Genomic DNA, 27,721 nt, shown 5'->3' with positions numbered 1-27,721 from the left:
CCTAAACCTGCAGCTCAATAATCAAAAATATAATCAAAACATAATTTCTGTAAAAACAAAAATACAAAAATTAATTAAAAATGCAGTAATTAAACCTGCAGCTCAACAAGGTTTTTGGAGACATGCTCACTTTCTACACATTCCTCTTTCAATCCAAGTTGTGATGCAGGAATGTTAACCTTTCCTGGATTAAGTTTGGAGCGTTGAGGTACGAGGATGTGTGCACTTACACATAAGGAAAGAGAGAGCGTGAGTGGGTTACACACACACACACACACATAACTCTGAGTTCTTGTCATATTTTATTACCATTTTCTAAACTATAGCGAATAAACTGTGATAATGTGAGAAAAGATGAAGGTGTCTAAATAGATTTTGGTTTGACTGTATCTATTTGATAAATGAAGTTAACCAACTAACATTATACATACCCTTTTGGTTTCTGTACCCAATATTTAAAATATGTACAAATGCAAAAAAAATATCAGTATCGGTACTCAGTATCGGCAAGTATCAAAAATAAAAGTATCGGTATCGGGCGAGTACTGGAAAAAGTGGTATCGGTGCATCCCTACTTAAAAGTATAGACGTGATACCAGCTAAATTTAATTATTGTACTAAATTGCAGAAACGCAGTACTTTAGTCTGCTATTCCTCGCTCTGTGAAGTAACGTGAGGGAGGAAACTAGTTGATGTTAGCTAGTTAATTAGCCATGTTATCTGCCTCGGTAGCAAGCCAAATGGTATTTATTTCAACACTGAAACAAACGGCAGATGGGTCTCTGTCTTGATCGGGGGTGAAAGAGGGAGAAATGAAGATGACACAGATATATAGTTTATGTACGACCTGGAAGTATTTATTTAGCGATCGGCGCTAAAACATCATCTGTACGGAACATCATTGTGTACGGAACATGGTTAGTCTACGTTACCCGAAAAATTCCCATACGGCAGACTTTATCTTTTTCGACGGGGGAAAATTTCCAGGGATTCACCTCCTTCGGCCATCCTACACACAGGTGACTCTCACTGACTGCTCACACCAACCGGAGGGGGAGGGGTCATGTGACTCGTTACGTTCTTTGCTGCACACAACTGAGGGAGTCCTGCACTTTCCATCTTTGATGAGACGTTAAAAACGGTGCATACCGCAGGAATGGTATAACGGAAAATTTTAGTGGTTTTGAAACCGTGACTTTTTCAAACAGCGGTATACCTTGAAACCGGTTATCGTCCCATGCCTTCTACAGTATATGGGAAATTATTAGCCTTAATAAGGATGCAACGCCTCTGTGATTAATCTGCCAATAGTATCCAGAAGTGAAGGCTGTACATGGTGTCAGTAAAGTGATCCCTTTGTCTGCTGGTGTTTGATTGTTTGCTGCGGTTTCAGATGTTAATACTGTGACAACAGTGATGAGGAGCTGTGTAATGGACTTTAGGTTTGTGCTGAATGAAACACTTGAATGCTGCGTGTTCAGATCTAATTGGCAGTTAAAGAGGTGACATACACGGTGATGAGGTGGTTGGTAGGACACAAAAATGTGACAGTAAATCTCTCGAGTAGAAGGGGATGGGGGTATGCAGGGGACGTTATCTTTACCAGAGGATTCCAGCGTGCTCCTGTTTAACGCCAGTTACATCACCCTCACCAGACAGCTCAGACCTTCATCTTGTGGCCAAACGAAGAGCTGTGGTGGATCGATCATCGGCCCTGATCTGATCTCACAGCACATGAATGTGGAATGACAGGATGACGTCTGGTTTGCGGCTCTGGTGTGGCATAGACAATGATGTGGCTAGACATCTTAAAGTCAAATTCTGGGTAAATGTGAAGATATCTTTGATTTGATGGATAATAATGTGAAGGTTTCATCTTATCACATGAATGTGTTAATCCTTTTTTTTAATTCAAGGTCTAATATTCGAAGTCACCTATATGCAAAATTCACTTTAGTTTAAAAAATCTGATTTAAAACAATTGTGACATTTAGCAGTGAGATTCCATTTGTTAACATTAGTTACTAACAATGAAAAATACTCCTAAAGCATTTATTAATCTTAATGTTAATTTCGATATTTAATACAGTTTTAAAGCAAAAGTTGTATCTGTTAATATTATTTAATGGACCATGAACTAAAAATGAACAGTTGTATTAACAAAGATTAATAAATGTCACAAATGTATTGCTTGTTGATAGTAAAAATGTCAGTTAATACAATAATTAACGTTAATTAATGGGACCTTATTGTAAAGTGTTAACAACAAATATTTGTTTTCCAGAAAATTTGTCAAATTGATTAATTGAGTTAATTGATTAATTCATAATTATTTGTGTAATTTTAATATGATAATACTTGTTACTTGAATTTAATTGTAATAATCAGTTTTTTTAATAATTCATTTTTAGTTTTGTTTGTAATACTATCAGATAAAGAAACGAAATAATCACAATTTTAAAATAACAGACACACTCTTGCAATGTTCCACCAAACATCCTCTTATTATGAAAAAAACTATATCAATACAAGTAGAAAAAAACTGCTCATCAAGACATTTGATGGGGTTCTGTAAGTTATTTTATGTTTGTCTGTCACTGCCCTCTTCTGTCGATCAACCACACAGTCAAACACACACACACACACACACACCGTCTGTTACAGCAGGCACATCATTGAAGTTGACTTCCAATAGCTGTCACAACCAGCAGATTTTCTAAAATTAGTACACTTTCATTTTCCCATGCTGAGCATGACAAACATGCATAGGCTGTCTGGGCCTGTTTCTTTAGTGCACTTGTTTTGTGTGTACAAAGATGCCAGAAAAATCAAAGCAGGCTTCTAGAGTTTCTAGTGCTTAATTTCTAGCACAAAGAAGACATCACTTTAAATAACATGTTACTTTAACTGTTTCATGGGAATTTTTCATCCCTTCTTGTGTTTAATTAGATTTTCTGTCAAATATAGACCTAAAAGAGAGGAAATTTTGATTCTCCTTCCTCTGATACTCTTCTTTCGTAGATTTTGGTGTGAGGAAGTTTGAAGAAAAACTAACGGAGCTGATTCATGGTTTTTGCTGTAAAGTCAGATTACATGCAGTAACAAAGTGAAACCGACCAAAAGGATGCTAAATGTCAGATGGTGAAGTGGCAAGTGAGGCTGAACGACTGTCCATGTGTCTTTAAGTACAGTAGCAGACAGGGGGAATCGTCCCTTGTGTCGGAATGCAATAATGAATGACCTACGTACTACAATATATTGAAGTATCCATTTTGTTTAATGATAGCTTTGTAGAGAAGATGGAGGACCTTGGTGTCACACAAGGTTGTCTTGGATAAGGAGACAAATTGCCTCCCTGCGATCAATAGGACACCATCTTATTCCCCATCCACAGTTCTTGTAAATTGACTTATCAGGGATAACAAGCCTTATTATTCAGTTGCATTTTAAAAAATATATATTTCTAGTATCATTATCATAAATCATTGTTAATTCAGGCTATCAATTCATTTGCATTTTTTCACATTGATGTATTTAATAATAATTATCATCATAATAATGGCTTTTTTAGAAGAATAGTTGTTGGTCTCACAAAGGCCACACATAATATGACTCACACATTAAACAGGCTTTAATATTATTGGATTTTTCAAAAATCATTTAGCTTTATTTTAGATAATGAAAGTGTACTTAATTTTGCAGAATGGACATAATACCAAAAGTGATACTCTTGAGTCATTGTGCATTACAATAGTGTATCAGTGATATGCACAGGGTCGAGGTTTCTGCAGTTGTGGAAAAATCTTATTAATAAAATTAATTAGTGCAAATACAACTTAAACATATCTAACTAACTGCATTTACATAACTTTAAGGTGAAATATGTATTTTTTGCTCCTATGTAGCATCACCAAACTGATTTACAAAAATAATTCATCAAACTGACCACACCCCCTGTTTTCCATTGGTCAGTCAAACAGATAGACCCACCCCAAACTCACACCATTGGTTGAGACAGTGTTGTTGTATTGGGCCAGTCAAAACCAACTAAAACCTAAAACCAACAGAACAATGTCTAATGACCACAGTATCATATGAGAGGCTTCTAGTTGTGTTGTGTCACTAGGTTTTAGGTATACATGACAATTTATTAAAGGCATCAATGTCCAGATGTGAGGAAGGCACCTTCACCCGCCATCCTAGTTTAACTGACTGAAAACTTGCTTGATTTTACAAGATGTTTCAGTATGTCTAAGACTGCTGTATTGATCAGCACAACATAAAAAATTTTTTTTAATTATTATTATTATTTTACATTTATTTTATTTTATTTTATTTTATAGATTGGCTTATCCTGATTTGTGGAATAAGAATGGCTGGGGCTCTAACCCCTGCTGCCCTCACACCTTTTGCACACACACACATTGCATCCGTTTGAGAAGCTTTTCTTTACCATCAATGGAAGGCTAGCATATGTGTTCATGTGTTGACTGCAGTCTGCCTCATATGACTTCCTGTGATGTGCGAGGGCTGAATGGGTGGAAAATGCTCTGATGTTTCTCTTGATTAGCTGGCGGTCACTAAAGCAGCCCAGTGCTTCTCTTCCCAATGTCACCTCAAGGTCTCCTGCCAGCAGAGTGCAGTGCTTGCCTGTGATCTATGGTTAGTTGGGATGAGAATGCGTCATACATCATTCAGAGGAGGGCTTTAATTGGCCAGACATGTGAAGGGGGCTTGTGATTCCTATTTTATTGGACATATTCACCTAGGGTTAAGTGCCTCGCTCACAGGCACAACAGCTCTGTCCAGCTCAAAGGTCACTCCCAGTGGGGTCAGAACATGCAACCTTTGGATTACCAACCCTGCTAAGTGTAAAAAGTAGCCATAAACAAATATAGTGTAACTCAAGCTCAAGAAGCATTGGCATGAATTGATTGTTTTCTTGATTGTAGTTGTGAATGCCACTGAAGCAGAACTGTTATGCGGTGCCATTGATTCAACCTTCATCACAAATGCCGAACTTATTGAGTCCTCAGCTTTAAATTAAAAGTTTGATTGCACTGAAAATAAATGCGGTTCTCAGAAACGTCAGCAAATCTGTCATTTCGAGAGAATTAAGGAAATTGCATTGCAGCTGCACTCTGTATTGGTCTTTAAATCAACCCTGACCTTTCATGAAAATAAATGAACTGTTTGTTTTTCTTCCCATTCAGAATCAGACCCGAAGTGAACAGTTAGGAATAAAAAGTGTTTACATAATGCTATTGGGGGCCGTTGTAGTAATGGAAGGCTAGTGCCAGCCAAGCTCAATTGTCCCTTGGGCACATTGCACATATAATTCAATCAGTAGTGCAGGAGGGAGGGTGATTATCCATGACCCCTGTGTTAGTGAAGTCAACTCAGTTTGTGGTGCTAATCCGCCTTCTCAGGATATTGTGTTAACTTAGTCCTATTCCTTTGAGACCTTATTATCTGCTTGTTGAAATGCATTGCGCTGTAGAGGCCTAAGGGCTATCTGGAGCTGCTCTGATACACTGGATCATAGGAAGAATGTGAAGGTTAGTTTGAACTGGCTACAGCATGCAGCTATATAATAATACAGTGTATTAAAACGATAGTTCACCCAAAAATGAAAATTCTGTCATTAATTACTCACCCTTGGCCTCACGTCATTCCAAAACTGTTGGTGCTTTTTCTATATTAAAGTGAACTTTAATAAGGGTCCAAACTTGGTATATAAAAAATATTTTATTGTTCCTGAGGTTGCAGATAATGCGCTGCCATCTAAAATTGAAGCAAAACCATTGAGGCAAAAGTCAAACTAAGAGTGTAATTTTTCTCTTCAAGAGTGCCTTTTCTGTTTTTATTCTTAATGCAATAAAAAAAAGATTAAAAAAGGCGAGGGTAAAACATTTGTTATATACAGAGTATATAGTGTATCTCTTATGCTCATCAAGGCTGCATTTATTTAATCAAAAAGGCAGTGAAAACAATAATATTGTGAAATAATATTATAATGTTATAATTATAAATTATAAATATTATAAACTGTTTTGTATTTTATATATTTTAAAAAATTCCTGTGATGTAAAGTTGAATTTTCAGCAGCAATTACTCCAGTCTTCGGTGTCATATGATCTTTCATAAATCATTCTAACATGCTGATTTGGTGCTCAAGAACATTTATTATTATCAATGTTGGAAACAAGTGTGTTGCTTAATATTTTTGTGGATACAAAATGATACATGATTCTTTGATGTATAGCAAGTTCCAAAGAACAGCATTTATTTGAAAACAAAGTCTCTACTGTCACTTTTTATCAAATTAATGTAGAAAATGAAAAAAATCATAAAAAAAAAAAATTTAAACGTGTCTTGAGGCCCCTTCATTGTGCTCCATTTCATTGGACCCTGCCTAACTGCCAGCCTAATTTATTCTGGGCTCCCTTAAGAACACATAATCGACTAGTTATTTAGGCAACCCAGTTGGTTTTGAAAGTATGTAGCTAATTATGTAAAGTGTATCTGTTATGTTGCAGTCACTGTAGATTTGCTGGCTATTGAAAATGTAATTCTCATAGTTGCACTACTTGCACACATCATGCACACTAATCACATCAAATATTACAACTAACTGAGGAAATCCAGATAAACCACTGGGTTAATCTGTATCATGACTCGCATGACATGACATTGCAATTGCCATGCCAATGCCTGAAACAAACCTCCCCAGGCAATTCTAACATAGCCTTGAGAACCAAACCTAAAACTTTATAGACTGCAAAGAAAAAAATATCATAGGAGATATGCAAACAGTTTATTTGATCATTTGCATGAAAGGACTCTAGATAGATATGTAAGGATGTGCATTATGTCCCAGAAATGGCTAATTAGACATTTATTGCCATAACATGTCATTACTACTCAATCATTCCCAGGCTAATTAGACAGTTATTAGCAATTCAATAGGTACAGTTGATCTGAGGAGCTTGAATTTGCTTTGTGGCTCTAACTCAAGTGTAAAAGCAAGCCGAACCCAGAACAGCATGCCACCATCAGTTTACATAATCCATATCTGAGCTTAGCGATGCTCGTTATCATGCTAATTTAAATGTAGTGCAGATGGCACGCTGTCTTTTGCTGAATAAGAGAGTTTTATAACTTCACTCATTTCTCAGCAGGAGGATGACATCATGTCGTTGTGGCATTCACCTTCTGAACGCTTTCCTTGGCCTGTCGTGAAGTAACTTGTGTATGTTGGGGGGAAAGGAAAGGTTGCATAAATTATAGGACATTGTTTATTCATGATTCATGGGCTTGAAGAGAAGCACTTTGCTGTAAAGGAAGAAAGAGGCTTTTAAAATGTTCTCGTATAGAGGAGTGGATAAGAATCAGTCATGTGTAATTCATTTTCTTGGTACATATCTTGGGTTGTGAAGTATTATATTCTGTGACAAAGTGGGTCATTTTTCATCTTTAAAGGAGAAGTCATTTTTTATGTTAAGGTTTTTGTTTTAGCTTTAATATTTTCAGTGATAATACTTGAAAAAGGATAAATTTAGAGACAAACTTATTTTAGTGTGCTGACAGCATGTGCTGTTATCAGTCATTTTTTTGTGTACTAGTTTAGAGACAACTGTAAATAAGCCATTTTTAAGTAGACTTCATACTAAAGAAAACATTGTGATGTTTTCAAAACATTGAAGCCTGGCGTGTGAACTTCTCAGTCAACCAGTGGCATGAATTTGGGCCTTTTTATCGAAACCAAGACAGAGGAGGTGGTGGATGTGTTTTTTAAAGTGATTATTTTTGCAGTACCTTTGCAGAAAAACGGATAGAATAATACAAAATATAAATATAAGATGAAAAACACTTTAAAAACTTAAATGAAAATGAGAAATGTTACTTTGGAAACTAACTGAAATAAAATAAGTTTATGTTGAAGTACTAAAATTACTAAAATTATAATAAATCTAATAAAAAATGGCAAAAGCACAACAAAATAACTGAAAATATAAAAAAGCAAATTCAAAATATTAATACATACTAGGCCTATAGGCCTAATAGTATATAACCAATACTAAAATTAGACTGTAGCAAACACTACAATTTAATGGTTGTTGTCTTTTTTTTTTTGGTAAGGGTGAATGAACACTTTTAGTGTTTGTTGCGTGTCTGGATGGTTAGCAAAGCACCGTTACCCCCTACTGGTGGATACCGTAATTACACCACTTGGAAAAAGGCATTTCAATGCTTTGCAACATTTTTGGCAGTATTTCATTATAGTATGCAGTAACTGATGCTTTATCACTGTCCAGTTCCTTTTTATAGAGCTCTTAATACTGACGTATAATGGCCAACTCAGAATTGGCATTAGTCAAGGGTTTGAGACTGTGCGCATTGCAGGTATCTTCAAAAGGTATTCTGATGAAGAACTTAACAGCTCAAATAAAGAGACATAACTTATTGATTATGATCGTCAAAATGAGTGCTGCCACACTCTTGTAGCTGTTTCTTATAGTAGGCGTCTGATTGTGTTGACCACTGTACAGCACATTTAGGTGTGTGTGTGTATGTGTGTTTTGCTGAGAGATATGGCAATCTTCCAGCTCAGGCATTACCATCCACCCAGTTAGTGTTATCACCGCTGAGGTCAGCCCTGTTGTAGAAGCCAGTTGATTTGAACTGCATGCTGAGCCCTCAACAGCTGTCTTTCCTTTGCTCACTGTGGAGGTTTATATGTGTGATGACAGTGTTGACAGCTTGCATGGTGACTAAGATGATGTAGGAATGTGCTTTTGGTGCATGTCTTGATGGCAAGCAGAGGAATCTGAATCTGTATTTCTTGCTGAGCGCACTTTTACCCTGCAGTGCTGTCTTCTGTTCCTATAGCTCGACTAGTAGAGCGTATTGCTAGATTTGACTCATGGGTATCACACATACTAATAAAGTCATTATAAGCGTCATGATGGTAGACTAGTCAATTAGTGAAGTTGATTAGTGAAAGATATGAAAATTCTGGCCTATACCAATAAGTCACAACTGTTTTTGCAGTCTAAATAAAAAAACTACATTTTAATTACAATGTACAGTATATGTACAGATATTAATTTTAAGTTATGGAAAAGATTATGTTGAATTATTTAAAAAGAAAAGAAAAAAGAAACTAAATAAAAAAAGACTGTGTATGTACAGTATATATATATATATATATATATACAGGTACATCTCAATAAATTAGAATGTCGTGGAAAAGTTCATTTATTTCAGTAATTCAACTCAAATTGTGAAACTCGTGTATTAAATAAATTCAGTGCACACAGACTGAAGTAGTTTAAGTCTTTGGTTCTTTTAATTGTGATGATTTTGGCTCACATTTAACAAAAACCCACCAATTCACTATCTCAACAAAGAATATGGTGTATGAATATGGTGACATGCCAATCAGCTAATCAACTCAAAACACCTGCAAAGGTTTCCTGAGCCTTCAAAATGGTCTCTCAGTTTGGTTCACTAGGCTACACAATCATGGGGAAGACAGTTGTCCAGAAGACAATCATTGACACCCTTCACAAAGAGGGTAAGCCACAAACATTCATTGCCAAAGAAGCTGGCTGTTCACAGAGTGCTGTATCCAAGCATGTAAACAGAAAGTTGAGTGGAAGGAAAAAGTGTGGAAGAAAAAGATGCACAACCAACCGAGAGAACCGCAGCCTTATGAGGACTGTCAAGCAAAATCGATTCAAGAATTTGAGTGAACTTCACAAGAAATGGACTGAGGCTGGGGTCAAGGCATCAAGAGCCACCACACACAGACGTGTCAAGGAATTTGGCTACAGTTGTCGTATTCCTCTTGTTAAGCCACTCCTGAACCACAGACAACGTCAGAGGCGTCTTACCTGGGCTAAGGAGAAGAAGAACTGGACTGTTGCCCAGTGGTCCAAAGTCCTCTTTTCAGATGAGAGCAAGTTTTGCATTTCATTTGGAAACCAAGGTCCTAGAGTCTGGAGAAAAGGTGAAGAAGCTCCTAGCCCCCACAGAGAGTCAGGGCCTCGGTTTAACGTCTCATCCGAAAGACGGTGCTCTTCGGCAGTATAGTGTCCCCGTCACTATACTGGGGCATTAGGACCCACACAGACTACAGGGTGAGCACACCCTGCTGGCCTCCCTACTAGCACCTCTTCCAACAGCAACCTAGTTTTCCCAGGAGGTCTCCCATCCAGGTACTGACCAGGCTCAACCCTGCTTAGCTTCAGTGGACAACCAGTCTTGGGCTGCAGGGTGATATGGCTGTGGCTAAATACTTTTTACAGAATACTTTTTGTGCACAAAGAAAACAAAAATAACAATTTTATTCAACAATTTCAGCCTCATAAAATTAAAGTTGAACCACTGATGTCATATGGACTATTTTAACAATGTCCTTACTACCTTTATGGGCCTTGAATGTTTTAGTTGCTTGGTAGTTCCAAAGATGAATGAAGATCTTACGGGTTTGGAATGACATGAGGGTGAGTAATTAATCACAGAATTTTCATATTTGGGTGAACTAATATTATAGTGTTCTTAACTTTATTAATCAAAAATTGATAAGCTAATCGCTTAAATTATTAACAACAAATCATCTTCTTTCCTGTATAGATGGTTTTCATCTTGCTCTTTAGATTTCTTCAGATTAGCCAAATAGTGGAAGTTATGTGGAAGTTATGCATTGAATGTGTTTTAAAAGCATCTGTAAAAATAAAATCAGGTTAATTAGACAAACAGTGAATAACGTTTAATTCATTCCACTGCTGTTTGCACCATCCTGCATATTCATGCATTAGATTCCGCTGTGCACATTTAATAGGTTTAGGTTCTCTGATATCCTAGGATGAAAAATCCATGACTTTTGCATTGTTAAATGGCTTGCATTAGGAGCAGCGTGACAGGGATGATGTTGACTGGCTGAGACGGGGCAGAGGCTGGCATCTGCTTGTGCTCTGATTATCTTTTAGTGGCTGGAGTCTGTCTGCAGGGCGTTTCTGTGATCGTGCAGTCTGCCTCACACCCTACATCAGTTTAACTCAACAGCGGTGTAAGGGCAGGTTGTCTCTCTCACCCTTGTATTCTCACGGGGAGTCTCTCTCACCTTCTGTTTTGTTCTTCTCACTTATTTATTTGTATTAATTTAGCATATCTATTTATCCAAAGTGATTTTTTTAAACTACAGGAGCAGTCACTCTGGTGCAGATTGGAGTTAAATGTCTTATAAACACAGTAGCTAATAATACAGGGTTCAAACCCACAAAGTTTCAGTTACCATCCCAGATCTTTAACCATTAAAATAGCCTCTCCTGTAGAGCAGTTTTGAAAGTGTGTTCTTAGATGAAAAGGTCTTAAAGTTGTCATTATTTTGGTGTCTGCGCTTCAGAGTTTTAAATTATTTAAACGGTGTTCATGTATCCACACATTAAAGGAATTTCACCCAAATATGAAGCTTTGATTATCAGTCAGTCCCCAGTGTCAGTCTAACCCAAGAAATACTTATTTTCTCTGTAAAACACAAGAGGAGATGTTAGGAAGAATGTCTGAGCTGCTCTGTTACATACAGCAAAATTGGATGATTGGGGTCCAAGATTTTTATTTTTTTTTTTTACATGTTTTTTTAAAAGACATCTTTTGCTCACCAAAAACACAGTAAAAACAGTAATATTACAATATATATATATATCTGAATATATTTGAAAATTTAATTTATTCCTGTGATGGCAAAGCTGAATTTTCAGCAGCCATTACCCCAGGCTTCAGTGTCACATGATCCTTCAGAAATGCTGATTTGACATTTCATTATTATCAGTGTTGAAAACAGTTGTGCTGCTTAATATATTTGTGGAAACCGTGATGGCTTTTTTTCCAGGATTCTTTGATTAATAAAATGTAAAAAAAAATAAAATAAAATAAATAAATAAAATTGAAATGGAAATATTTTGCAACATTGTAAACATCTTTACGGTCACTTTTGATCAACTTAATGCAACCTTGCTGACTAAAAGTATTATTTTCTTTATAAAACAAATCATCCTGACCCCAAACTTTGAAATATAGTGTGTTACACACAATTTGTGTGATTCTTTACATTTATGGTACTTTTTGGAACTTTGCAGGATAAATTACCATCCACTTTCCTTATGGAAAAGAGCAGATTGTACAGTCTGCATCTCCTTTTGTGTTTCACCGAAGAAAGAAAACAATTATGTGGAAAGTCATGAGAGTGAGTAAATTATGGCAGATTTGTAATTTTTAGTTTCCTTTCACACAAACCAATTTACTATAAAACGAGATTATAAAAAACACAAATAAGCTGATATGATATTCTGCATCGTCTTGAATATGGCAAATTACTGTTCTTCTCCTCTATGTACCCATCAGAGAATAGATACTTGAATCTTGATCAGGTGGCATTCCCGCGTTGATAGCATGTCTTCTGACACAGTACACATGTGAAGATCTATTTCTACATTCGGTTCTTGGATCCAAAAGAAAGTAAAAAGAAGAATATTAATGTAATGTGAAAGTTGAGAATTTCTCACAGCCATGCCCTAGATAGTTATTTAAAAAACCTCTCTTTTACATAACAAAACATTTCATAACCTGCCAGATTTGCACGGAAGAACTTAGGGAGGGGGCCGCACAGCACAGCAGCAGCTCTCCAGTTCTTCATGACTTGCACTTTGTTTGTTTTCTTTTGCTCTCCTCTACTTTGGTGAAGGGCAAGGCCATATGGAGCAGAAGGACCAGCCCCATGAGAGAATCATTTTGCATGTGTGCAGGGTACATCACAGTGTGCATTACTTCCTGTCTCAGCTCTCTTTTCTCTACCCAGTGCCAGTCTGGCAGGGGGCTTATGACCGGACCTATGCTACCCCAGAGGGCTTCTGCTTTCTGGAGGAGTTTGACAGTGTGTGAACTCTTTGATATATGAGAGCACTCTGCATCTTCACAGGGTGGCGCTGTGTTCAATCGTTTGATTTTGTGCTGGCTGAGTTCTGATGAGATCAGAGACAGCTGCCGTCCCATCAGCCTTAGCTTAGTGGGTTTATGAGTAGGTGTCTTGCGTTCAAGTATATCTGCAATGTGCATAGGATATACAGTATCTAATTCCACTGTGTTAAATTTGGGTTACACGGGGAAAAAATATTCACTTGGTCAGTATTTTTATCTAGTTTTTCAGTAAATTTAAACATGCAGTAAATTTAAAACATTCCAGTATTTAAAATCCTTAAAACCAGATCAATTTACTTGAGAAACTGCATGAGGTATTAAAGGAATAGTTCACACAAAAATAAAAATTCTGTCATCATTTACTCATTCTCCACTTGTTCCAAACCTGTATGAGCTTCTTCTGTTAAACACAAAATAAGCTATTTTTAAGAATGTTAGTAACTAAACTGTAGACGGTATTAACAAAGTAGGGAAAAAAAGTGTATATATATATATATATATATATACAGTATATTGCAGGTAGGTCTCTTGAAGCATCTTGGAGACGTTGCCACAGTTCTTCTGGATTTAGTCTGTCTCAGTTTGATCTGTTTCTTCGTGTCATTCCAGACAGACTGATCTCTGTGTGGAGCACTGGCTGTTGTCAGACAAAAATCTCACTGGATTATTACAATTAATGGCAAAATGAATGTTTGGAAATATAAACTGATATTTCTGACACACTACAGCAAAAGATAGAAATAACTGACTTAAAACCACTTATAGCTGGTGAAAATACTAGTGTTCTAATAATTTTGACCAACACTGTATATGAACTTTGTTACATTTGGTAAATGGAAATGTATCTTGTTTTAAAGATATTTACACAAGACCAAAAACTGATTAAGGAAATTATTTAATTAATTTAGATTAAAAGATTTAATCAATCTTTTAGCATTTATAGATTTTATTGAATTCATTTGCATTTTTGCATAACCAAATAAAGTTAAATGCAGCTTACAGGAACTTGTTTAGCATAAACATGATGTTATGTGATTACTTATGGACCCTTTTGTCCTGTAAAAGATGAAGAAGAGTGTAAATCAAGAATATGACAAATATCTTTTCTCAATAGCGCATTCTGGGAAATCTGTTGGCTCCTGAAAAACATTTAATCCGTCTTTATAGAGGGTTATTAAATATTCAACTCCATCATTAACCTTCTTAAACCCCCTGAAATACACATAATGTCGTGGTGGGGACTTTCCATTGACTTCTGTTGCTTTTATACTGAGCTAATGACATGTTCTATCATCTATCTCAATCCCTAAACACACAAGCCTTTCTGCATTTTTATATACATTATTTAGTATGTTTATTATTTCGTTTGAGGAACTTTTTTCTGCTCCCAGTTACCTGCTCCAGGTTTTGTCGTCCTTGTGGCGCACACACACTCTCACACACACTCTTTTCTCTCATTTGGTGAAAACTATGAGAGTGTCATCATTTCCCAGTCTTTGAGCGTGGCATCTGTTCCTAAGTGCTCAGAATTTATTATTAGCTTAGTTCAGCTCTGCCATTACACTCCAGTGATTCCATCGTTTAATATTTAGCAGTCAAATAACTCTACGCTCAAATGTGAGGTTAGATAACGTTTAAAAACATTTACACTGGCTTCTCAAATATCTAGTGAAAAAATAGCAATTCTCATCGATTGATTTTGCTCAAAAAGGACCTTCTTGTGTATTTGCAATTGCTTTTTGGCTTATAAAACATGATATATTATATCTGTTGTCAATGGTGCCTATAAATCTTCACTTTCTTTGAGTCTCTGCAGCTTGGCGCCAGCATAAAAACCCTTTATCCCCGCCTGTTGCTCATTAGATTGGAAATCAGTGGTGTTTTGGGCACAATAGGTGACAAATAGCGCTTTGGCTGGGACTGCATTGGGAACAGGTGAATGTAATTTTTGCTCTCAGTCACTGAGAGGGTAACAGTATTAGGAGGGGAATGATGCCCTCCTTCAAAGAGGAGCTGTGTGCTGGTCTTGTAGAGGCACAGACCGATTACACTGCTCACGTCCGCATTGCAGCCCTCTTCTGCAAAGAGGCAGGCACTGTGCTGGGCGTTGATGGCCTTAGTTAACAGGCGCATACATATATACGCTCACCCACCCACCACTAAAATTTCATGCATTCATAGAGCTATCTGTGAAGTTCCTGTTTTTAGCTTGATGCAACAAAATGATAGTTGAAAAGGCACTAAAATGAAGCAGGTTTTTAATGTGATTATTATTATACCGTTCCTAATATGCAGTACTGTTTAACTCTGCTGCTCAAATAAATGCAGATCAAATGTGTGGAGTTGGTAAGAATGTTTTTTGAAAGAAGTCTCTTATGCTCATCAAGGCTGCATTTATTTGATCAAAAATATAGAAAACAGTAATATTATGAAATATTATTACAATCAAAAAAGTTTTAATATATTTTATATTTGAAAATGCTGTTTATTCCTGTCATGGTAAAGCTGAATTTTCAATAGCCATTACTGTTCAAAGCATTAATGTTGAAAACAGTTGTGCTGTTTTTTGTGATACTTCTTTTTTTCACTGAATTAAAATAACCGCATTTATTTGAACTTTTTGTAACATTTTAAATGTTTTTAATGTCAATTTTTGTCAATTTAGTACAGATTTGCTGAATAAAAGTTTTAATATCTTTTTTTGTGTGTGTATCTTTCCAATCCCAAATGTTTGAACAATAGTGTATTTCTATAAAAAGTGTTTCAGACATATCAGAAATATTCTTTGCATCAAGCTCAGGGACTTTAAGAATGAGGGGTAGCTTGAAATTAATTTAGATTTTTTTTTTTGTCAATAAGGACCAGGCTTTTGTTATTTTAGAGATGTTTTAAAAAACACTAACAAGAAATATATATTGCCATTGATTAATTGTATTGTTTTCCTCTTTTTGTCAGTTTTTCCCTTATGGTGATGCCTCAAAGTTTGCTCAGCACGCTTTCAGAACCTTCGACAAGAATGGAGACGGCACCATCGACTTCAGAGAGTTCATCTGTGCCCTTTCCATCACATCACGAGGCAGCTTCGAACAGAAACTTAACTGGGCCTTTAACATGTACGACCTGGACGGAGACGGCAAAATCACACGAGTTGAGATGCTCGAGATCATTGAGGTACTCGATTCAGTCTGTTCTTCTGTTTACTTGCATAAAGCAATAAATTACTAAAAAGACTTCTTATTTCATGAATTATTTCAACTTGGCGATTACTTAAAGGGGTCATATGATGCTATTTTAAAAATCATTATTTTGTGTATTTGGTGTAACAGAATATGTTGACATGCTTTAATGTTCAAAAAACACATTATTTTTCAAATACTGTACATTATTGTAGGTCCTCTATGCATCAACGATTTAACAGACTTTAATTGCAGTGTTCTTAATCTTTATAAGTTAGTAGTACTGTTCGGGTTTACAGTGTGGGGGCGTGTTAGAACGAGCCGTTTTAGGCAGGCGTGGTTGACTCTTAACTTTTATAAAGAATATCTCTTTGGATTTGAGACTTTAGTCTTTGCAACTTTACAGATCTTCTTTATGCACCAAGAGCTTGTAACACTCCAAAGAGAAAGGAAAACTTGAAATCGCATCATATGACCCCTTTAATTTTTTACTAATTAAAATTCCATTCAAAATCAGTCTTCTTGAATAAGCTATATATATTATATATTCTATATCAGTTGTTCTCAAACTTTTTGAGGCCCCCTATTTAAAGGCCCACTGACTTTTCTAGTTTTTATGATTTACTGCATAAGGATAAAGTATTTTTAAAAATATGTTTTACATATCCACAATTTCTACCCAATAAAATATTTTAGAGCTTGGCATAACTAGAAAAATGAATATTAATTGTAAAAATGACCATAGAGTTACATGATTTTGTTAATTTACATGACTTTTCCAGGTCTAGAAATCTCACTTTTAAAATTATTTTATGTTTTTCAAGACTGGGGGAATCCTGGATATAAATACCTTGATTTTTAGTTGTTTAGGTTTGTTTTAATTCCTGTCTTGCCTTATTTTAAGTCATCTTGAGGCCTCCCTAGAAGTTGAGAACTGTGGTTCAATATATGGAGTGAGTCGCCCTCTCATGGTCAGAGAGAGAGTTGACAAAAAAGGGATTGGGATTTGAGTAGTCTCCCGTAGCCAGACCTTCAGATTGACGGCTGAAGTTCTGGAATCCATGGCAGCTTTCATTGGCCAAAGTTATTGAAGATATTATCTCGATATCTCCTGCAATCTTTTACTGGAATAATTTATTTAAAAATTTAAAATGGAAAAAGATTTGGTCTTTACAACAAAAATATTTTCTCACCAATAAAGTAAAAGAAGTGTCTTTTAAAATAATAAATACATTTTACCCTGTTAAATATTTTATGATTAAATATAAAACCAATATTGATACAAGAGGCTCATTTTGCCAAGTTCACACAGAAACTGTCTATCATTTATTTTGGTCATGTTTCTATACTGAACATCTATGGAAAGATATTGAAACTTTTATTAAAGATAATATCCAACAAGATTTATTGGTTACTTTTAAAGATATTCTTTTTGGACACTTTGATTCTGATTCTAATAAAAACAAAGCTTGTTTTGTTATAAATGTAATTTATTTTCTTGGCAAATTCTATATCCATAAATGTAAATTCACCAACAACAAACCAATTTTTCTTGTTTTTTTGAAAGAATTTAAAATGTATCTTAATACTATTTCATCCTCTGTAAATAAGAAAGCGAGAAGAACAACTTCAATTTGTAATGACTTTAATTTGTATACTCTAATTGAAATATAAATTAATATCTTACCCTCATGTTTTGTTTTTTTTCCCCTTTCTTCCAATTTTTTTTTTTTCTTTATCTTTTTTTTCTTTTGTTCTGTATGTTCAGATGACATTGTACATATTGTTGATAAATGTTGTGTACTCTATACAAAGTTGTATATCTTTAATGTCATCTTTGTGATGTTTGCATTCATAATAAAAAAAAGAAAAAAAAAAAGAAACTGCGCCGGCTGAGTCAGCATTTGACAAGCATTTCCTAATTTCACTTCAGAATTTTTTGTTCTACTTAATCTTTTGTTATATTTTTTTATACTGTCATCATTTGTAAAGTGTATATATATATATTTACTTTCTTTTACCTTTACCAAATTTACCTGTATTTACTTTGTTTTCATATTTGGCGACTTTTTGTGAAAAATGGAGACTTTTGAGGGTGGTTCTAGCGATTTTCGGAGGGAGGGGTTTGGCAACACTGGAAAGCACGTAGAATAAAAACATTCTCGTTTCCAATCCGTGTAAAACTCTTAGAACCTAGTGAGATGCCTGCCTAGACTTGAAATGGAGGTGTATTTCTACTAATCGTAGATGACATGTCTTTTTACAGCTGTGAGCTGCTGCTGGTATTTCCTTTACAGTTACAGAGTAACTTCGCTGGTTTAAGACGGAAAACCCCCTAAAACTATAATTAAACAAAGCCTCGGACACATTTTTAGGTTACTGTAAGTATGCATCTTACAATTGCATATAATTAATTTAATATTAATAATAGTATAGGCCTGTTTATTTTTATGTTTTATATTATTCGCTTAATTAACGATACTTAATTAATTAATAGGACTTATATTCTTTAAGTACACATTCTATTAATCAAAACATTACACTGCATTCATTTATTTACTATTAATTACATTTTAGTTTTAATTAGTTTTTTTGAAAGAATTTAAAATGTATCTTAATACTATTTCATCCTCTGTAAATAAGAAAGCGAGAAGAACAACTTCAATTTGTAATGACTTTAATTTGTATACTCTAATTGAAATATAAATTAATATCTTACCCTCATGTTTTTTTTTCCTTTCTCCCAATTTTAATTTTTTCTTTATCTTTTTCTTCTTTCTTTCTTTTTTTTTCTGTATGTTCAGATGACATTATACATATTGTTGATAAATGTTGTGTACTTTATACAAAGTTGTATATCTTTAATGTCATCTTTGTGATGTTTGCATTCATAATAATAAAAAAAAAAAGTTGCCTGTATTAGCGGCACAGCTCAGTGTGTCTTTGACTCTTCTAAGGATTTTAACCCACCTTGTTCTATTTTTCTCATAAAGGCAATCTACAAGATGGTGGGGACTGTTATCATGATGAAGATGAATGAGGACGGCCTGACGCCCGAGCAGCGGGTCGACAAAATCTTCAGTAAGATGGATAAGAACAACGACGACCAGATCTCATTGGAAGAGTTCAAAGAAGCAGCAAAGGGTGACCCGTCCATTGTATTACTGCTGCAGTGTGACCTGCAAAAATGAGCGTCTCGGAAAAGAGCCAGGGACTGCACAAATGATTCATGTTCCATTCAGTTTGCAGCTATTTCCACTGATAAAAAAATTGCTTGGACTACCTTTCAATGAATCCGCTTCCTGTGTTTGAAACACTTGTGTGCATGAGAATGTTCTTTGCTAACGAATTTCACATACGAACACCTTTGCACACACAAATACACTCTCACACACACATACATGCATACACTTCAAAAGCGTACACACACACAGACCATGCCATGCACAAATAGAATTATATGAATATTAATATACATATATATTGAGTTGTCAAAATTAACTGCCAAAATGTGAAGAGTGTGCAAAGTACCTTCTGAGTCCACTGGAGCTTGCGCATCATTGATGTGCTGTATTAAATCGAGCTACTATTTATTGTACTGATGCTAGCTATGTGTACCATATACTGCATAATGTCAACCGAACCGATTCTTATGGTAATCGTAACTGTTCCGGATTTACCCACTCGTCTGGATGGACAAAAAGATAAGCTCATGTCCATCTAACTTTTCCCTTCAAATGTGCTTGTACTGTTGGTGAATATAAATGTAGTTTATTTGCATGCCATTAGGTTTGCCTTAAGAGTACTTCCCTCATTTGCATCCTGCATAAAGAATGATAACAAGCCTTATTTAAAAGAAACATTTGAGATGTGAAATGGAATTAGATGGATAATTTGTTGGTTTCGCAAAGATTTGTGATGCATTGATGGGAAAAGGCTAGTTTACTACACCTTCTATGTCTAGCATGTACATCACATGAGAGGGATTCAATGTGGCCGAATGTAATCCATCTGAGAGCATACATTCATTCTCATGGTCGAAATATTACGCCATAAAAAATATTCCCATATTAAACCTACAAGCTGTGCAGTTTCAGAATGTCATCAGATGTAATAAATTGCATATCAGTGTGCAGATTTATGTGGGGCCTGAGCATGGAATGAATTTATGAAGATCATTTTTAGGGTTAAAGTGATATAAAATAATGATTTTGCCTCAAAAATGTACCTGTTCAATCTCGTTCTTGACAGCGAAAACGTCTAAGACTGTATTTATTCCTACTTTTTACATGCTGCTCTTACAGGAGAACTCCAACAGAGGGTTTTAAAGGTTAGCCCTGAGGTTATTACTGTTTTAAATCCAGACATTTGCACCAGCTGCACATTTTGAGCACCGACTCGATTTCTAAATACGCACATTTCTGTGCTCCATTTGAAAGTACATTCTGCCAGTGTCAAGAGCTTTACACAAGCATAACCTTTGTCATTGTAATGTTTACCTACGTAGGCACCGCACCAAATTCATGCAATGGCAAACTTTTTCCAATTTAAAAGTTATTTTGTACATGTAGCATGTATTGTGCCCCTGATGCCATGGCTGCACTACTTCTTGTGTTGTGGTTTAAACTAATAAAAGAGTATATGGGATTTTTTCCTCAATGTCAGAGTTTGATTTGAAAGGACTGGAGCATGTAGATACTGAAATGTATTACCTGCAATTACAATATAATTTGTTTATCAGCACATATCGGTACTGATGAGTAAATTTTATGTAGTTCTGCATTAACTTTTAAGAAGGAATATCCTTGTACTGTAATTTAAGGAGGAAGGTGAAAGCTATCATTTTAATTAGAGAATGAAGAAACATCATTTTGCAAAAACAGTCAGATTTCATGTTAGAAGCGTCTGTGGACATAGCATCATCCACTTGAAGTAATGAAATTCCTGCATAACAGGAATGACCCATATCATTCTGAACAGCACATGTAAGCTGTAATAACATAAGACGTCCGTTAGATGGCAGCAGAGTGTTGAATTCGTAGAACATGAGCCATAGATATGTATATGGTATGTATATATACATATCTATAAAACGAGCGACTAAATATTGAAACATTCACGCCGATTTTGGTGGTTTTGTTGTTTATTTGCCGATCAGATGGATGAATTGTTCCGTTTATTAAAGTGAAAAATGGGTAAGTATTAACTATTTTATAGAATTTCTCTCTATTTAGATATTGTACTTTTACATTTACATTTAGTCATTTAGCAGACGCTTTTATCCAAAGCGACTTACAAATGAGGACAATGGAAGCAATCAAAATCTTTATAATTATTATATAATAAATAAAAAGAAAACAGATAGAATAGAAAAAGAATAGGGCAAGCTAGTGTTAGAGGCCTTCTTGCTTTTGTTAATTGTATAATAAATAAAAAGAAAACAAATAGATAGAATACAAAAAGATTAGAAAAACTAGTGTTAGTTTTTTTTAAAGAAAACAAGCAGTAGTATATGAATAGAGTGCCAGTCTAAAAGGGACAAGTAATAGATAGAATACAAAAAGATTAGAAAAACTAGTGTTAGTTTTTTTTTAAAGAAAACAAGCAGTAGTATATGAATAGAGTGCCAGTCTAAAAGGGACAAGTTTTTTTTTTAAACAATTAGAATAGAGAGTGCTAGAGTTAGAGGGTCAAATAAAGATGGAGAGATGTGTTTTTAGCCGATTCTTGAAGATGGTTAAGGACTCCGCTGCTCGGATTGAGTTGGGCAGGTCATTCCACCAGGAGGGAACAGTTAATTTAAAAGTCCGTGAAAGTGATTTTGTGCCTCTTTGGGATGGCACAATAAAGCGACGTTCACTTGCAGAACGCAAGCTCCTAGAGAGCACATATTTTATATAGCCAAGATATTACAAAAATACATGAATAAAGAACAAATTAAAATGTACAGATTTAATAGAGTAAATTAAAAATAATTGAAAACAAAAATAAGATAAAATGTTACATCTCGGCAATATGTATTGAAGTCTATAACAAAATAAATTAAAAGGCAGCACAGGTGTATTGTCTTAATAGATTTTGAGTTATTTGAAGAATAAATAGTTTAGATATATCAATAAAAAACAGCAAGGGTCTTCGATGACTGAATTTACTACGATTAATATGAGATTTGGCAAGGAGCAATAAAAGATTAATAATAAAGTGGGCCTATTAATTTCTTGTTTTATTCACGTTATAGGAACCAAATAACATCTTTAAAAAAAACAAAAGCAAATTTAGGTTGATAAACAAATAAATCTATCTAAAATAATTGCTTACAAGGACAAAAACTATTACGTAAATATTATGTCCCGTTTTGCTAGGGGCACCAAAAAAAGAGCAACTTTTGTTTATCTAATATTTTTATAATGAAACGAGTGGAATCGCCGCATGACGTCACCTCAAAGGAACCTGGCCGCAGCCTTCCCGGAAGGACGTCATCGCACTGCGCCATCAAACATTGTGAAGTACAGTGCGCCGCTACTTAGCTTGTGCTAGCTGCTATTTATTTCTACTTGTAAAGGTTTTTTTGTTGTTGTTCTAAAGTTTGAGTTATTTTCTTTAAAGAGATCCAACCATGGCGATGCAAGCAGCTAAACGAGCGAATGTAAGTACAGATTTGGTTCAAACGTTCAAATGATCGTGATGTTGGTAGAGTTGGGCTCAAAATGGCTAATCAGTACATTAGAGATCGACGTTTATTGTTGATTTACTGGTATAAACGCGATCAATTACCTCTAAGACAGACAAGTAGTTGTATGTTAAAATATATACATCTGCTTTTGTATTTATACAAATTTTGGACTCGAATTCTTTCTCTTAATATAGAAATGTGGTCAAAACATTTACCATAATGCGTCCATGTTGGAATTCATTAAATCCTCTTTCATAATTAAATGTCATTCGAAGCACTTGAGAACGTTCACATTCTTTAAATGGCTGCGTGGTTTGTGTTTTATTAATCTGAAACTGTAACATTTAATGTATGTGTATGTTAATATTTGTCTTTGCTGGCATGTTTCAGATTCGTTTACCTCCAGAGGTGAACAGAATATTGTATATACGTAACCTTCCATACAAGATCACCGCAGAGGAGATGTATGACATCTTCGGAAAGTATGGGCCAATTCGTCAAATCAGAGTGTGAGTATCAGTGTATTTCTCACATTTACATTCTATTATCCATAATGCACACTGATGGACCGAAGTACTGATTATGTTCCATTTAATCATGTTTCGTTTTGTAAGCTGAGTATCTTATTGTTCTCTGATTGTTTTAGTGGGAACACACCAGAAACAAGAGGAACAGCCTATGTTGTATATGAAGACATCTTTGATGCCAAAAATGCTTGTGATCACCTTTCTGGATTCAACGTCTGCAACAGATACTTAGTTGTATTGTACTATAATGCAAACAGGGTGAGTTTAACTGATTTGCCTTTGATTTGGACACTTAACTTTATCGTATGTGAAATTAAAATGTTTTCATGATGTTTCATTGTATGTTGAAGTAGTAGTTAACCAAAAATTAAGATTCTGTCATTTACTGCATTTCTGTTTCAAACATTTATAATTTTATTTCTTCTGGGGAGCACAAAAGGAAGATATTATGCAGAATGTCCAAAACATATGTTTTCATACACTGAAAACAGTGACTATTGTCAACTATTCATTTATGGATTAACAGTTCCTTTATTAACGTTAACTTTGAGTGTGATCCAAAACTCTAATGTTAACTCTAATTTTTTCCCCCCAAGGCTTTCCAAAAAATGGACACAAAGAAAAAGGAGGAGCAGTTGAAACTTCTCAAAGAGAAGTACGGGATAAACACGGACCCACCGAAATAGAAACTATTTTAAAATTATTATTTCTGTTGTTCTATTATTCTGTCTTGCACCCATATCCTTCTTACTTTACCCCATTAAGTCATGATTGTTTTACAAAAAATACCTGTTGAACAGTGTTCATTACTTGGCCTGAAGTCTTATGTATTCGCCTTATGTCATTTTCAATGAGTTTTCTGTTAATATTGAATAAAATGGCATTTGTTCAACAGCTTTTGTTTTATTAAATCAGTGATTTTCTTTTTTTTAGTATAACTGACTGGTGTCTTATTTGCACATTTTATTATACATGAAAACTAGTTATAATCAGATAAGATTTATAAATTAAAATACATCATAAACAATTGTTTTACTGATAAACATTTTATTTTGGATTCACATTTCATTGGTAATCAGTATTATATTGCATATAAGTTCATATATTGTATATTACTTTTTTTTTAAAGATAGTCCGTTTGCAATTTTTTCAGTAACTGCATTTATATGCTTTTGGTTATCCGATAAAATTGAAGTTGTAGAGCTGAGTAAAAAAACTGCCTGATGCAGCCCATATTTTTCACCTGGCATTAATTTGATTACAGCTTCTCCATTTTATACGTATAGTAATGCGCTACTTTAATAGTTAATAATTAAATATCTTGCACTGGATTAGGAGTTTAACTTCGTTAAATATTGTCGCCTCCGTCTTTTAATGAACTTCCGCCTGACCATAAATGAGCCAATCAGCTGAACGCGCGAGAACGAGGCGCGAAACAACATTAGTGGCATTTAGTTAGGTATCTCTTAATTTCTTCGTTTAATTATCGCATATATAAGTTGTTCGTTTTCTCGATTTTTTTTTTTTGTATAACTGTAACTTAGTTGTTCTCTAAAACTAAGTATCACGGGGTGAAAATCCATTTTCGGTTCTACGCCATTAATCCTCGTCGACGGCTGATCAGAAGCCAAGATGTCGTTGGTCTACACTGAAATAAAAGCGGAATATACCCTGAAGTGGTGAGTGTTTGTCAAACGTTTGTTTTATGCAGGCTTTATCTATTAAATGTGTGCCGTATAAAATGATTGACATAAGTCGAAGTGGTCGCGTTTTAGGCGTTCGCAAACTGCTAAAGGAAAGCCACAACTTTGAAACCATTAACGTTAATGGTTTACTGTTGAGTTTATTAAATCGAATGTACTTTTTGAGGAACTAAGCTGAACATTGAATGCACACGTTTGCTTGCGTTTGTTGTGCAAGAGCCTAAATCCAGTTACTTTGTTTTATTCACGCTGTGCTGCATCCTGACGCTAACGTTAAGTTACCTTGTCTGAAGTGATTTTCGGCCGTTTGCAAAGGTCTGTTAAAATTGACACAGCTGACGCAAAATGCGAAGTTGAAGGTTACTGTACTACTTTAACTTTATATAAAGTGAAGCTATGGAACAACGAGAGTATTTTAGTAAAGAACAAGTCGATTTTTCTTGAGAATTGGCATGAAAAAGGTATTAATTATCTTTGTGATGTACTAGATCCACAAGGGAAGATTTATTCTTAGTATGATTTCATGTTTAAATACAATTTCCCTGTTGTTCAAACGGATTTTCTTACAATTGTTAAAGCTGACGTTATACCAAATGGTCTTGTTCATTTAATAAAATGTCATCTATCGTTTGAAGTTATTGTAAAAAGGGAGCCGAATTTTTTGGTTGATAAGTGTATTTATGACCCACATTGTAGTAATAAAATTATAAGAAATGTGTTTCAGTCAAGGAAAATAATTACTCCGAGGGGATTTTTTTTGTTGAATTCTTTAATAGATTATTTATTTATTATATTAATAGGAAAAAAATCATGGCTTTTACCTTATAAATTCTGTGTCCCCAACAAAGTAAAATAATTACATTTTAAAGATTTTGCATAATATATACCCCACTAATGAGATTACATCCAAATTTGGTAATCCTCATTTGAATTGTAATTTCTGTATTTTCAGTATTGAGTCTATTGATCATCTTTTTTTCAAATGCCCCCTTGTTAAGGAATTTTGGTCTGACGTGTCAAAATAATTTTCTTCAAAATCCAATGTAGACATTGATTTAACTATGTGTGATATATTTTGTTATTTTTCTCATTGTAAACATAACATAGACTATATAGGAAATGTATTTATTTTATTGGAAAAATATTATATTCATAAAAGTAAATTTTCTTCAACATTCCCAAAATTACATAATTTTCTTTGTGACTTTAACTGCCTAATTATAACACTAAAAAATATTAACACCAAAAAAAGTGTCAAATTTGTGAAACTGTATAATGACCTGCTGAATGTTACGTAATTTTCATTTACTACCTCTGTATTTCTTTGTTTTAGCTATTTATTCTTATTTATTTTTATAATTTTTTCTTTGTCTTCCTATATTATTACTGTATTCATAATGTCATCCAATGTTGTATTTAATTGTTGAAGTTACTTGTTTATACTTGCAAAAAAAAAAAATATATATTTTAACTTTATGGGAAGTGTATTTGGATTATAAGACAATACGTAAATAGGGTAATGCAATCAGAGGCTGCAAGCTGTTGCCTGTAAACTCACAGATCTCACCTGTGAGAAAAGTCGATTGACGGACTCCACAACACATTTTTTAATTTCTATTTACACTTGGATAGTTTTATACTGTTAACGTTTTATACTGTAGATGGTACCTTGAGGTCAACTACAGGGTTAGGCTAATGTTCGTATTGTGTATTGTCTCATGTCATGTTAAATGGTCCATAAATAAAAATTGTACAGTATAAGGTAGGGATGTCAACGATTAATCAATGATCGATTAATTGTCGATAAGAGATGCAATCGATTAAAGCTATCGATGGTCGATTAAGCAGTTTAATTTTGGGCTGCGTGCGGCTCATGCGCAAAACACGTGCGAGCAGCTGTGAGTAGGGATGGGTACCAAAACTCGGTATTTTAATCGGTCCCGGGGCTAAATTATGAAAGACCGGAGTATCGATAAGCTCTGACGTTAACGGTTCTGCTATCGGTACTGGAAAAATTAGTAAAACACACATACATTTATTATTGCTATATATACATTGTCTTTCAAATTTTATCTCACCAGAGTCGCTAGCTGTTTTTCAAACATTTGTCTATGATGCATTTTTGCTATTCGCAATTCAGAAGCGAGATCGCGCTCACGCGGAGGAGCTTCTGCATGCGCAACATGAAAGCCCTGTTTAATTATGATAGAAGAGAGAACTAAACATTCAAACATCTGCTTACACTTTAGGCCTGTGGCTGTTTTATTAAGCTAATTTTATTTTTTTATTTCGATTTTGGCTTCTAAGGATTATACAAAAGAAGACATGAGGTGCAACAGAAGTCATTTAAAGTTACCTTTCCGATAGAACAGGTCTATACCTTGTTCTTTTATTAAACAAACTAAATAGCCTTATGTTATTTATCTTATTTACACGACGGCATGTCATTTCGGTCTCTATGTTATGGTCGCGCTCTCTGTATCACTCACAGCGGAGTTGCGGTTTTGTTTAGCACTTGTACTGAAGCGCGCGTGATTATTGTGGTGATTTTAGCGTCTGTCGTCTCACTGAATGAGGACATAAATACATGAGCAACATCTCCAGAACTGCCCTGAGAGTCACTTCATGAGCATTTGACCGTTTCATTTGAGTAAAACT

General features: G+C 34.8%; 3 protein-coding genes across 4 annotated transcripts in view; all 3 read left to right on the top strand.

Moving 5' to 3' along the window:
• Positions 1–20,807, top strand: part of LOC107732405 (visinin-like protein 1) — a 31,723-nt gene extending 10,916 nt beyond the window's left edge. Inside the window, exons 3-4 of the mRNA XM_016543726.1 lie at positions 15,940–16,155; positions 19,154–20,807. Coding sequence (XP_016399212.1) covers positions 15,940–16,155; positions 19,154–19,351 — 414 coding nt within the window. The 3' untranslated portion in view covers positions 19,352–20,807. The remainder of the gene's footprint in view (positions 1–15,939; positions 16,156–19,153) is intronic.
• Positions 20,808–22,619: 1,812 nt separating this feature from the next.
• Positions 22,620–24,239, top strand: sf3b6 (splicing factor 3b, subunit 6). Its single transcript, XM_016543674.1, has 4 exons — positions 22,620–22,806; positions 23,224–23,342; positions 23,480–23,618; positions 23,957–24,239. Exons 1-4 carry the CDS (start codon positions 22,777–22,779, stop codon positions 24,044–24,046), a joined length of 378 nt encoding a protein of 125 aa, XP_016399160.1. The 5' UTR covers positions 22,620–22,776; the 3' UTR covers positions 24,047–24,239.
• Positions 24,240–24,909: 670 nt separating this feature from the next.
• The window catches only part of LOC107732403 (tudor domain-containing protein 6-like), a 12,782-nt gene continuing 9,970 nt past the window's right edge, over positions 24,910–27,721 (top strand). For both annotated transcript variants that reach the window (XM_016543723.1, XM_016543722.1), the window contains exon 1: positions 24,910–25,039. The gene's annotated coding sequence lies outside the window, so the exon portion shown is untranslated. The remainder of the gene's footprint in view (positions 25,040–27,721) is intronic.

This window comes from Sinocyclocheilus rhinocerous, unplaced genomic scaffold, assembly GCF_001515625.1.
Source record: "Sinocyclocheilus rhinocerous isolate Xijiao unplaced genomic scaffold, SAMN03320098_v1.1 scaffold68, whole genome shotgun sequence".
Taxonomy (NCBI): Eukaryota; Metazoa; Chordata; class Actinopteri; order Cypriniformes; family Cyprinidae; genus Sinocyclocheilus; species Sinocyclocheilus rhinocerous.
The sequence above is the reverse complement of the archived record's forward strand: the minus strand, read 5'-3'. Positions and strand labels throughout refer to the sequence as shown.

Bases quoted from the DNA above. Each gene is read 5' to 3' on its own strand.
- sf3b6 (XM_016543674.1), top strand. From the start codon at position 22,777: ATGGCGATGCAAGCAGCTAAACGAGCGAAT. The intron at 23,343-23,479 runs GTGAGTATCAGT...TGATTGTTTTAG, and splicing joins CCAATTCGTCAAATCAGAGT to TGGGAACACACCAGAAACAA. The intron at 23,619-23,956 runs GTGAGTTTAACT...TTTCCCCCCAAG, and splicing joins TGTACTATAATGCAAACAGG to GCTTTCCAAAAAATGGACAC.